The sequence below is a fragment of the Diabrotica virgifera genome, chromosome 10, assembly GCF_917563875.1.
Source record: "Diabrotica virgifera virgifera chromosome 10, PGI_DIABVI_V3a".
In the NCBI taxonomy this organism is placed as follows: Eukaryota; Metazoa; Arthropoda; class Insecta; order Coleoptera; family Chrysomelidae; genus Diabrotica; species Diabrotica virgifera.
Window position 1 is genome coordinate 103,642,770 of NC_065452.1, and position 14,382 is coordinate 103,657,151.

The following is a 14,382-nucleotide window of genomic DNA, read 5'->3' on the forward strand; positions in this document are numbered from 1 at the left end:
ACTATGTTATCGAACACCCTATAACATTCTAATTAATTTTGAAATGTGAATCTCAAAGTTGGCTACAATTTTTGTTATTAACTTTTATTGTTATGTATTATTATAACGGATCTACGGAGCTTAACCCCACTAATCAATCACCCTGTACATATAATTCTTATAGTTGATAAAAGTATTATATTATTGTTGATTGATGCAACCCAACTCCAATGATAAATCGCTGTACCGTTTAGACACGACGATAAATTAAAACAACTCGATCGTTACAATAAGCTGATGCAACCCGATACCAACTTCAATCCAACTCCAACTTCGATAAGTCGCTGCGATGCACCGTTTACACACAATGATAAATTGCAACAACTCGATTGATATTGATGTTGTTTGATTTATCGCTGTGTCTAAACGACCCTTAAGATGATGATAAAGTAAACAAATCGCAATAAATGTTTTCAAAAATAAATATTTGAATATTTTCAAGTATGAAGTTATAAATTATTTAAAGAGAATTATATTAACGATATACACAAAAGTAATTTTAAAGTAAAAGCAGCTATGACTTACTTAGTAGCCTACAATTTACAATGCAAAATATCTAATCTACAGTGCCGGCAAAAAATCCTAACAGAGTGAATAAAACAGGATAATTATTATTTTAATTTTGTAAATTAATACTTTGTCATATCATCCTTGTAATAGATCACAAGCTGAATTCTCTTGGGCATGGATATAGCAAGTCTCAGAAAATATTCTCCTTCCATGGTCAACCGCATCTTCAACTCTTCTTTCAGCTGATTAGTTTACTCCTATCTGAGTACAGGGAACCAAGATTCGTTGAAATTTTTACCTAGATGAATACAGGTAGTGAAATGCAATTTTAGATTTCCCCTAGTCTTATTTAATTCATCGTTCGTCTGCTTTACAAGTATTAGAAAGCACGAATACAGGAGCTACCAGAATCTTTTTCCAGTAGAAGTCTTTATTTCTTCGGAAATATCCGTATCGAATTATTTGTTTTAATTCAGCATTAGGCTTGGATAACAGAAAACATATTGGATTTGATGAAAAATGACGCCTAGCGAAAAACAACAAAACACTTTATAACAACATACAAAAAGAAATTCGACGTAAAATACGAGAAGCAAAGAGTCAACATCTAGCCAAACAGTGTCATGACATTGAAGAACTTGAAAACAGATACGACATGTTTAACATGTATAAAAAAGTGAAAAAAGCGGCTGGTTTCTTCAATAAGAAACAAACTGCATTGCTACAAGATGAACATGGTAAAGTAATATTTGAAGTGGAGGACAAACTTAAACAATGGGAAAATTACGTTACGAACCTATTCGAAGACGATAGGAGTAGTTCACCACCCGATATTACTAACTGCGACGGACCCCTAATAACACGCTCTGAGGTAATAAAAGCCATACAATCATCAAAAGATGGCAGACAGGTCCTGATGAAATTCCAACTGAAATATACAAGCTTATAAATGATAACTCCGTTTTTCAATACCATTTATACCAGCGGACAACTACCTAATGGTTGGTCCAATTCACTGTTTATAGCTCTACCTAAGAAGACAACAGCAAAAACCTGTGCTGATTATAGAACCATCAGTTCGTTGAACCATTTATTGCAACTTTTTCTGAAGGTAATACATGGTCGTATCTACAATAAATGCGAGGAATACCTGGACGACACACAGTTTGGTTTCCGTAACGGGTTTGGAACGAAAGAGGCACTGTTTGGAATGAACGTACTTGCTCAAAGATGTCGAGATATATCTGTAGACATATGCTGTTGTTTTATTGATTTCCAACAGGCATTTGATCGTGTTAAGCACTCTATATTGATCGAAGCTCTAAAAGACATTGGCTTGGACGGCAGAGATGTTCGAATAATTGCAAATTTATATTGGAATCAAACAACATCAGTTTTAGTAGATGGTGTGGAATTACAGGCTCTTAATACTGAAAGAGGAGTACGGCAGTGATGCCTCTTGTCATCCCTGCTTTTCAACGTTTACTCCGAAAGAATTTTAAGAAATGCACTTTCTGAAAAAGAAGAAGGAATAAGTGTGAACGGTGAAGTCATCAATAATTTGCGATATGCGGACGATACAGTGTTCCTAGCTTCTAGTCAAGAAGTCTGCAAACACTACTTGATAGTGTCGTTGAGAGTTGTAGGGAGGCAGTTCTGGATCTGAATATAGGGAAAACCAAAATACTCGTAATAAGTAAACAACAGCATATAACCATGTTATAACTCCCCAGTACAAATATAAAATAAAATTGAGTGACTCTCCTAATTGTTCATGTGGAGAAGAAGGTACAGCGGAGCACATGATCCTAGGCTGTTCTAGAATAATAAACGAGGTTAAATTATTAAATGAAGAAATGGCCAAAATACCCAAAATCACCAGACCATATAACTCAACTATTAAGAGCAGAAGATTGCAATGTTTATCAAATTTTGTACAAACATATTTTATGTATTAGATTAAGTTTATAACGTATGTTTTTTTTCCTTTCGTGTTAAGCCCTATGCCTATTCGAGGTCCACCTGTCTCGTTTAAATGCTCTGATCGACCCCTGAGCGTCAAATTGTGTCCTAGTCTAATATCCCAAATTATATTGAAAAAAAAGACAATGAAAAATAAAAAGATAATATAAAAAAAATATATAAAATAAAAAAAAATAAAAAAAGAAATAAAAAAAAAATAAATAAATAAATAAAAAAAAATACATAAAAAAATGATAAAAAAAATCACAATGAAAAGAAATAATTCCAAATAAAAACAAAAATCGTTGAAAATTAGATATAGGTATATAAAATAGTTCTTTGTAAAATTGGAGCAGGATTGTGATTGGATACATACCTGAACAAATCAGTAGAAAGCAGGAAGCACTCCTTTAGAGCTTCCGCATAAATAATACAAATAATCCCAAAAAGGTAAGATGGCGAATGGACATTGACTCCGAAGCCAATAATGCTCAAACACATACACACACACAACAGCATATAAAACCGTCTACATAAAAATATGTAAATACATACTACCAAACTTGAGCAAGTTGATAAAATCGTTTACCTTGGACAGCAATTAAATTGTAACGCAGAAGGTCACGGCGAAATTAGATCTAGAATAGAGCAGGCCAGAGCCGCTTTTAGAATGATGTCCAAGGTGTTATGTAACAGAGACCTAAAATTGCCATTGAGGATCCGCCTGCTTCACTGCTACGTGTTCTCGGTCTTACTTTATGGTGTCGAGTCCTGGACTGTGAATAAAATCGATCTAAATCGCCTTGAGGCTTTCGAAATGTGGTGCTATAGAAGAATTTTAAAAGTTTCCTACAGGTAGTAAAATGCAATTATACATTTTCCCTAGTCTTCTTTACATCGTTGGTCTACTTTGCTAGTACATATTAGAAAGCACGAATAAAGGAGTTACCAGAATCTGGTCCTTAGTCTTTATTTCTTCGGAAATAAAGCTTCGAACATTTTAAGTAGATGTCGCTACAGTAAAGATTTTTTGCTGGCACTGTACAATTTAAGACATTAAAATAAAGACCTAAAAATACTTACAACTTCAATCATGGGCCCTTGGAGAGTTAATTCTTGATTATCAGAGAGCCTGTGTCTTCTATTAACGACTCTACTTTTCAAAATAATGAATCCAATTATACCAGCTATTAACATAAAAGTCAGTAAACCAATAGCTACAGACAATCCAATAATTACAGCTGGGGAATCTGATCCAATTTGATCATCAGGAACATTCAAAATTGATACTCCACTGCCGGTTCCTACTCCATTGCTGTAAACTACCTTTTCTACTCCATTTAAACTACTCACTAAAGCTAATATTAAGTTGTAGTTTATATTAGTATCGAGAGGAGCATTGTAATATCTTCCATATGTTCGGCCATCACCAACAGTGAATATATTATTAATGTCCTACAAAAAATTATTTTCATTCATTAACCCTTTCAACATCTAGAGGGACTTTTTTAATCTTATTTTCTTCGTAAAGTCTCAAATTTTCATGTTTTTAAAAAAGCATATTTATTTTTAATTGTTTACTATCAAATAAAATCCAAAAAATCCCTTCTATACCGGGTGTTGGTAAATAAGTATGACAAACTTTGAGGGGTAATTCTACATGAAAAGACAGTTTGCTCTACAAACGTATGTCCGCAAATGCTTCGTTTCCGAGACCCAGGGTGTTGAAATTTTTATTTCAAACTGCCAATTTATTTATTCCTCTAAGACCGCCTGAGCTATGAAAATGAAATTTGGAGGATTTTAAGAGGTTGTTATTACGCATTTTTTGACATACAACTAAGAATTTTGTATTCATCATTGGCGCGCATACGGGTAATCATCTGAATTTTTTTAAATATAAACATACTACGCCACTGAGATATTTCAAACTAAAAATTATTTTTATACTCCACGTTTAATTTATGATAAAAAACTTTCTAGTCTTTTTTCCATATGGTGCACCATTTTTATGCAAAAAAATAAAACATCTTGGCGCGTATTTTTCATTTCTTAATACATTAGCAAAAACTATCTAATACAATAATCAATAATACTAAACTAGAACAATAACAGAAAATATCACTAATAAGATTTTAAACAGGTGCAAAGCTACAAGAAATTTTCAAAATTTTTGTATTCATCATTGGCGCGCGTACGGTAATGGTCTGTACGGTAATGGTACGGAATTAAAAATCATTTTTGAATTCCTCATTCAATTTACTACAAAAAATATTTCTTGCCTTTTTTTCATATGAGGCGCCGTTTTGATGGAAAAAAGTAAAATATTAACGTTTACGAAGTATTTTAAATAAGTATGCACATGGAAACTACCTCGAATACTTTGTAAACGTTAAAATGTTTTATTTTTTTGTATAAAAATGGCGCCCCATATAAAAAAAGACAAGATATATTTTTTGTCACAAATTATAGGAGGAATTTAAAAATGATTTTAAATTTGACATATTTCAGTGGCGTACTATTTTTTTCTTTAAAAAAATTCGGACAATTACCCGTATGCGCGCCAATGCTGAGTACAAAAATTTTTAATTGTATGTATGTATGTATGTAAAATTCACCAAATTTCATTTTCATAGATCAAATGGTCTACAATAAATAAATAAATAAATATAAATATATATAAATTGGCAGTTTAAAATAAAAATTTCAACACTCCGTATCTCGGAAACGAAGTATTTGCGGACATACATTTATAGAACAAACTGTCATTATTCTTTCATGTAGAATTACCCCTTAAAGGTGGTCATACTTATTTACTAACACCGTGAATATTAACTTTTTTCTCAAATGAGATAAATAAATAGAAATATTTAAAAAGCCCGACCGATCGGGCCCATCTTAGCCCGATCAAAGAACAATCTGACCCCAAAAAAAATAAAGGAAGGATGAAAATTTGGAAATAGGTAGTTGAAATTGTCTATTATTATATAAGAAAAAGTTTATAATTCTACATCCCCTCCATTTTTCAAAAATAGGGGGGAATACCCCCCTCTCGAAGGTGAAAAATATATATTCAAAATAAGTCCGGAATTGGATAAAATGACTAATTCTAAGCAACTTTTGTTCTATACAGTTTTTTCCCCAAGTCAATACTTTTCGAATTATTTGCAAGTAAATATGTTCATTTTTAACAGAAAAAAACATGTTTTTGGACGTTTTTTCGGAAATAACTCAAAAAGTAAGTATTTCAGCGAAAAAATATTCTTAGCAAAAATATAGTGTGACGAATTTCTAACTGAGGCCGGCCCTGCCCCTAGCAGTCACCAAACAACGGCGATACGTCATCGACGAGTAATGTCTCCGCTAATCCAGAATTTTCCCGATGATAGGCGGAGACCTGCCTCAGGCGTTCCAAATGTTCTCGAAGCAGAGTCGTCCCTATATAAGCGGATGATTTTTAAGCAGCAGTCAGTCAGTTAATATATTCGACGCGATATATTGTTACGTTGTTGTGAGCGGGTTTGAAATGTATTATGTGTTATTTTTAAAGTAGATAAATAAATATTTGCAAATGAATTAAATAAGTTAGTAAGTGTAAAATAAATTAGATATATTGTTATTAAATAAGTGTTAATTGTAAGTGTTATAAATAAACAATTTCAAGTAAGTCTTTTATTTATTTAATAATAATTAAAAGTCAATTCGCGTAACAGTGGTGTTAGAAGTGGGATATCACGACGTAGCTGAAGAAGTGGAAGTCAACCAAGTTCGAGAAATACCTGACCTCACGTTTGAAGAGTTCATGGGGGCTTACGGAGGTACCGGTAAAGCGAGACATGGTGTTACCACTGAAGAAAAGCGAGATCTACTCGCACTTCCCGATGACTATTCACTGGCCCATACCATCCCGGCCAGTATCAAAGACGCACGAGGGTTGGCATCCGCCTTCCGCAGGAAGTTTGGTCGAGTTACAGAACTTCAATGCCAACTGCCAGCTCCTGGCAAAGCATTGAAACTCCAAGATACATCACGTTACCTATTCTATCTGGTAACAAAAGACACTGTCCATGACCAACCTACCTACCAAGATGTATGGGATGCATTAATTCAATTGAGAGAGCACGTGTTGGAGTCCGACGTGCAAAAGTTGGCCATGCCAAAGTTAGAATGCAGCCAATTAGACTGGAGAGTTATCCGAAATATGGTAGAAGAAATTTTCCAAGACACCGAGGTCCAGGTGTTAGTCTGTTGCAATCCGCATAGTTACTGGTGCGGAGCGAAGACCGTCCCCTGTCACTTTTATACAACTGGGAGTTGTAAGAGAGGGTCCAGTTGCCGATACCAGCATCCAGTTCCAGTCCTGACAAGGTTCCAGGAGGAACCATCTTTTAAGGAGGGGGCAATGTGACGAATTTCTAACTGAGGCCGGCCCTGCCCCTAGCAGTCAACAAACAACGGCGACACGTCATCGACGAGTAATGTCTCCGCTAATCCAGAATTTTCCCGATGATAGGCGGAGACCTGCCTCAGGCGTTCCAAATGTTCTCGAAGCAGAGCCGTATCTATATAAGCGGATGATTTTTAAGCAGCAGTCAGTCAGTTAATACATTCGACGCGATATATTGTTACGTTGTTGTGAGCGGGTTTGAAATGTATTATGTGTTATTTTTAAAGTAGATAAATAAATATTTGCAAATGAATTAAATAAGTTAGTAAGTGTAAAATAAATTAGATATATTGTTGTTAAATAAGTGTTAATTGTAAGTGTTATAAATAAACAATTTCAAGTAAGTCTTTTATTTATTTAATAATAATTAAAAGTCAATTCGCGTAACAATAGGTTATAAAAAACTTAAAAAATGGTGTATGCTTGAGGCTTGTAGACCCAGTAGAAGCAGAGTTGTAGCTAATGAAACGTAGGTTCTTCTTCATAAAATTCCAAATCGAATATTTCAATGTGAAATAACCCAAAAACGGAGAACTTTTCGGGGAAATTCATTTCAACTTTTTTAAAGTGTTTAAAAAAAGGATTATTTTTGTTTTTAAAAAAACTTGTAACATTAAAAGTAAGTGAGTTACGCTCAAAATATTGTTGGTCCCTTTTATTTTTTAGTAAAAAAATCGCGAAAATCACCCCCTAATTAGCATCACAAATAAATTTTATCATTACCACTTCACAAGTTACTTTGCTTATATATTATTTATATATCTGTAAGTTTCATCGGTTCAAAGTGATTATTTTTGAAATAGCTGTAGTTAAAATGGCTTGAACGAGTAACTAATCACGAGTTTAGGCAAATTTTGAACAGCTATAGCATAATCAATTTTAGTATAACAAGAAAACAAAAAAGGAAAAATATTCAGAAAACAAAACGTACATTCTATTACTCTTTAAGATTTTTGGTATTACTAATAATTTTCAAGTTAATTCCATTAACAATTCCATTTTTTTTTCAAAATTAAAAAAAAATGTTATATTTTAAACCCAATGTTTTTCAAAACTGAGCACTTTGAACCAATGAAACTTATAGATAATATAAACAATACATAAGTAAAGTAACTTGTGAAGCGGTTACGATTAATTTTATTTGGGAAGCTAATTAGGGGGTTATTTTCGCGATTTTTGTACCAAAAAATAAAAGGGTCCAACAATATTTTGAGGGTAACTCACTTATTTTTAATGTTAGAAATTTTTTTAAGAAACAATAATAAACCTTTCCTTTAACACTTTAAAAAAGTTGAAATGAATTTTCCCCGAAAAGTGCTCTGTTTTTTGGTTATTTCACATTGAAATATTCGATTTGGAATTTGACGAAGAAGAACCTACTTTTTATTAGCTATAACTCTGCTTATATTGGGTCTGCAGACCTCACGCTTACACCAGTTTTTTATAAGCTATATTTTTACTAAGTATTTTTTTCGCTAGAGTAGGTACTTACTTTTTGAGTTATCTGCGAAAAACCGTCCATAAACATGTTTTTTTTGTTAAAAATGAACATATTCACTCGCAAATAACTCGAAAAGTATTGACTTAGTGAAAAAACTCTATAGAACAATCTTATCTAATTCCGGGCCTATTTTGAACGTATATTTTTTCACTCACGAGAAAATATTTTTCACCTCGTATTTCCCAATTTTTGTAAAATGGAGGTGATGTAGAATTGTAAACTTTTTCTTATATAATAATAGACAATTTCAACTACCTATTTCCAAATTTTCATCCTTCCTTTATTTTTTTGGAGGTTTTCGTAAAATTTTGTGTTCCCTGATCGGGCTATCTTTTGCACATACAGTAAAGCTCATGAGACTTTTTTTTATTCAGTTATTCATGTCGAATCGGACAACTTTTCTACTTCGGAAAATTTGGGGGCGTTTCGTAAATATAGAGGTTTCTAAACTTTGGCGCGTCCGACAACTGGAGTATCCTTAAAAAAAATTTTTTTTAACGTTTATTCAGCAATCTGTTAGTTATAAAAAATTCTAACAATAAGCGTCTTTGGGGTTTGAAGTAAAAAAAAATGACGTTAGAGAGGTCAGTCCAATGACTCGACCTCTAGTATGGAACAAACATGACATTCCGATAATATGCTACATATAAACATACATTTTACATTTACAAACAATACATATATCTAAAACATAAACCCAATTACGGTGAGTTATAAAACTTAATTATAAATAAGGTCCAGTGGATTTTTACGTTTTAGTCTGTGAGTTTGTTGACTATTATCAAGCAAGTTTATTGCCAGGGCATTTGGATGGCTTTCTAGGCGTTTTATGTACCGAACACTGCACTGAACTATCAGTTCACAGATCGTAGGTACTTCTAGATCACAATAAATGTCTTTGTTTGACACGAACCATGGGGCGTCTGTTATAGAGCGTAACACTTTGGATTGTAATCTTTCCATTATGGATATGTTGGATTTTGCTGCTGTACCCCATAGCTGAATCCCATAGGTCCAGACTGGTTTGAGTATTGTATTGTATACCAACAGTTTGTTCCGTATAGACAACTTCGATGTTCTGCCCAGTATCCAATAATGTTTACGAAATTTTAAAATTAACTGTTGGTGCTTTTTCCATATATGTGTTCTCCATGTCAAAGTTTTGTCCAGGTGCAACCAAGGTATTTAACGCTTTCGGCTTGTGGAATTGCTTTGTTATTTATTTCTATATTGGGCGATATTTTACGACATTTTGTAAATATGATATGTTGTGATTTTGATTCATTGATCTTTATTCGCCATTCCTTTGTCCACTTTTCAATGTTCCTAATATGCCTTTGAAGAGATTCGGTAGCTGTTGCGGGGTTTTCATCTGTGACTAACATAGCTGTGTCGTCTGCGAATGTTGTAGTCGTTACATTTTCGTTTGTTGGTATGTCGTGTGTAAATATTAGATATAATATAGGACCCAGAACACTACCTTGGGGGACTCCAGATCGTATAGGGTAGATTTTTGATGTATCTGCTTCATGCTTGACACGGTAGTACCTTTCTTCTAAATATGATTTTAGTATAGTAAACATTGAATCAGGAACGTTCATTTTTATTTTGAAGAGCAACCCTTCGTGCCAGACTTTATCAAAAGCATGACTGACGTCAAGAAAAAGTGCAGAACAGTACTTTTTTTCTTCAAAAGTTTTATTTAAAATGAGTTAAAAATGAACATATTCACTCGCAAATAATTCGAAAAGTATTGACTTAGTCAAAAAACTCTATACAGGGTAGCGAGAAAGTATGGAAACACTGTAATTTCTGGGAAACCGCTTGAACGATTGTTATAAATTTTGGTGGGTAAGGGTATTCTAATACGGCCAATATTATAGTGGTAATTACATTGTTGTCAAATCTTTCGTTTTTCTGGAAATATAATGAAATTTCTTATTTTAAATGGAACACCGTGTCGTATATTTTTTGTTTTTTGCAGTCTTTAAGAAATACTGATTATTTTTCTTATTATGTTCCCTATACCTATATGTCATAATTACGGAGCTATTGCTACATTTATTAAAAAAATTTTTTAACAAATTATACAAATTTATTTTTTTTGGACCGGGTAGATATTATTTTAGGTTCTTTGGGTCATTGGGAACAAAAAAGGTCTTTTGTAATTTTCCTTAAAAGTTAATCGTTTCCAAGTTATAAACATATTAAAACTGAAAAAAATCGAGAAATGACGATTTTCTGGGTTCAAAAACATAAGTAAAAAATATTATTTTTGAAACTATAAAGTACATACCTAAATTCAAGTTAAGACCTTATTTTATCGGATGCCGATAAGTGATTTGATCTAATTTCATTCTAAAACATTATTTTTTAGTGGTTAATGCAGCCCGATAGCCCGTCCTCGCATATGAGCTTTATTAACAATTAAAAAAAAAACAATATTTTAGAATAAATATGCCAAAAATTCTTATAGAGATCTGATAGAAAAAGGTTTGAGCTTGAATTTAGATACTTCGTAATTTTAAAAATTATTTTTTTACTTGTGTTTTTGAACCCAGAAAATCGGTCATTTCTCGATTTTTTTTCAGTTTTAATATGTTCATAACTCGGAAACGATTAACTTATGAGGAAAATTACAAAAGACCTTTTTTGTTCCGCATGACCCAAAGAACCTAAAAAATATCTACTCGGTCCAAAAAAATAAATTTGTATAATTTGTTAAATTTTTTTTCTTTTTAATAAATGTAACAATAGCTCCGAAACTATGGCATTTAGATATAGGAAACATAACATGAAAAATAATCAGTATTTCTTAAAGACTTGAAAACGCAAACAATATACAGGGTATTCCATTTAAAATAAGAAAGTTCATTAGATTTCCAGAAAAACGGAAGATTTGACAACAATGTAATTACCACTATAATATCGGCCGCATTAGGACACCCCTACCCACCAAAATTTATAAAAATCGTTCGAGCGGTTTCCGAGAAATCACCGTGTTTCCATACTTTCTCGCTACCCTGTAGAACAAAAATTCCTTAGAATTAGTCATTTTATCCAATTCCGGGCCTATTTTGAACGTATATTTTTTCACTCACGAGAAAATATTTTTCACCTCGTATTTCCCAATTTTTGTAAAATGGAGGTGATGTAAAATTGTAAACTTTTTCTTTAATAATAATAGACAATTTCAACTACCTATTTCCAAATTTTCATCCTTTCTTTATTTTTTTGGAGGTTTTCGTAAAATTTTGTGTTCCCTGATCGGGCTATCTTTTGCACATACAGTAATGCTCATGAGACTTTTTTTATTCAGTTATTCATGTCGAATCGGACAACTTTTCTACTTCGGAAAATTTGGGGGCGTTTCGTAAATATAGAGGTTTCTAAACTTTGGTGCGTCCGACAACTGGAGTACCCTTAAAAATGCGTCGGAAAATATTACCAATATATTGTAAGTACTGTATTGTATTTTTATCAAACAATCCTGCAAAAAATCATCATTTATAACTCACTAGTGCGCCCCCCGTAGTCCGTCAGGGTTGCGTGCTGTCTCCACTACTTTTCAATGTCTACAGTGAAGCGGTATTTCAAGAAGCGCTCTCAAATTCAATAGAAGGTATATCTATCAATGGAGAAGTTTTGAACAACTTACGTTTTGCAGACGATACAGTAATAATAACAGATAACAACAATGATTTACAGAACGTAATGCAACGCCTTAATGAACGCTGTCATGAGTACGGACTGAAGATGAATTTAAAGAAAACTAAATGCATGATCATAACTAAATCGGCACACGTAAACATCCAATTAACTATTGAAGATACTGTGATTGAGAGTGTGGATAACTACAAATACTTACGAACATGGATAACATCAAATGTAGACCAAACCAAAGAAATTAAGACACGTATTGAAATAGCACGTGCATCATTCATTAAATTTAAAAAGTTTCTTTGTTGTCGGGATATAAGGTTAGAACTACGCCTAAGGATGCTTCGATGTTACGTGTTCTCTACTCTTCTTTATGGCTTGGAAGCGTGGAGGTTGAAACAAGTCCATTTGAATAAGTTGGCCGCCTTTGAATTTTGGTGTTACAGAAGAATCCTACGAATATCATGGATTCAAAGAATGTCGAACGTGGAAGTAACTAGAAGGATAGGAAATCAACCGGAAATAATACTAACTATCAAAAGACGAAAACTTGAGTACTTGGGACATGTGATGAGAGGGCAAAAATACTCATTATTACAACTTATTATGCAAGGCAAAATCCGAGGAAAGCGAAATGTGGGAAGACGAAGAACATCCTGGCTTAAGAACTTACGGGAATGGTTCGAATGCAGTAGTGCAGAGATATTTAGAGCGGCAGTCAACAGGGTATGACAGCCCTGGGCACTAAGGCTATCTTCTCCCGGTGAGGGTGGTTATCCCTTATCCGAGGGGTGGAATAATTGATACGCTTACTTGTTGAGTTGTTTTATTTACACTCGCATGAGTATAAGCTGGTAGCACCTCACCCAAAGAACATCTCGTGTAGAAAGAGACACTATCTTTAATGTGGAAATATTACGTCTGATCACCAAAATAGAATGACGAATGTCTAATATAATAATAAAGAATTCCCTTGTTATAGTTTAACTGTTTATATATTTAGAAATGCCTATTCAGCATCGACCATGAAAAGTGTTTATAATTGACTCTGCAATTATTAGTGAATCGTGATCTTGACTAACAATATTTATATAATCGAATGAAGGTTGTAATGTTGTTATGATGACATAAATACTGAAAGTAATTATCGTAGATAATTACAGGGTGTTTTTAAGATATATCTACTGAGTACAGATGAATTCTTGTACACCTTCCCTTTTTAGGAATTTTCCGACTACGGGGAGGGAAATTTGCAAGTCGTACTACCAACCCATACTGTGTTGTAATCAATACAAAAAATTTATTTTATATACAAACTTCCTAAGCCTACGCAAATACATAAATAATATAAAATGTTCGTTTAACAACATTGTTTCGTAACACTTGTCACTCACTGTGTTTTCGGATTGTAAGCATATAATCTATTCTTATGTATTTCCTTGATTTTATTGTTTTCTATTCTGATTTTACAATTAACGTTATTTACTTCTGTTATTGTGAAAGGACCTACATAAAGACTATCAAACTTACCATTCTCTTCCCTTTTTACAAGGACTAGGTCTCCTATTTTAAAGTGTTGTGGTGTTGCTGTGAGCTTATTCTTTTCTTGCCGCTCTTTTTTGTGTTTTAATAAGAAGGTTCTGGCTCTCTCGTGTGCGCTTTGTAGTTTGTATCGTAACTCATTGTAGTAGGCATCTATATTGTAACATGGTTGAATCTCCTGTGTAAGGTCTTCCGGTAGATTAACCTTCCTGCCATATAACAGTTCGAACGGTGTGTATCCATGATACGCGTTAGGGGTTGTATTGTAGCAGTATGTGAACATTCTGCAACACACATCCCAATTTTCTCTGTCTTCGTCTATGAATGCTCTTACGTACTCGTTCAACGTTCTGTGTAGTTTTTCACAACTTCCAATGGACTGTGGGTGGTATGCCGTTGAAAAGTTGTGTTCTATTTTTAATAGCTTTGTTAATTCCTGCATTACTTCGTTCTTATACTCTGTGCCTTGGTCTGTTCTTATTTGCTTCATGAGTCCGTATGTTGGTATGAAATGATCAAAGATTCCTCTTGCTATTGTCTCTGCTTCTTTATGGCACACTGGTATGCTGACCGCGTATTTTGTCAGTTCGCACAACATTGTGATACAGTATTTATTACCTTCATTACTTCTCGTGAATGGACCTATTGTATCTATGTATACTATGTCCCATGGTTTGGAAGATGTGTCCGATATCACGAACTCTTCGACATGTGTTCTTTT

General features: G+C 33.4%; 1 protein-coding gene across 1 annotated transcript in view; it reads right to left on the minus strand.

The window, feature by feature from the left end:
* LOC114335624 (putative inactive tyrosine-protein kinase Wsck) overlaps nucleotides 1-14,382 on the minus strand; it is a 106,344-nt gene that overhangs the window by 38,205 nt on the left and 53,757 nt on the right. The window contains exon 5 of the mRNA XM_028285886.2: nucleotides 3,595-3,966. Within this exon, the coding sequence (XP_028141687.1) occupies nucleotides 3,595-3,966 (372 nt within the window). The remainder of the gene's footprint in view (nucleotides 1-3,594; nucleotides 3,967-14,382) is intronic.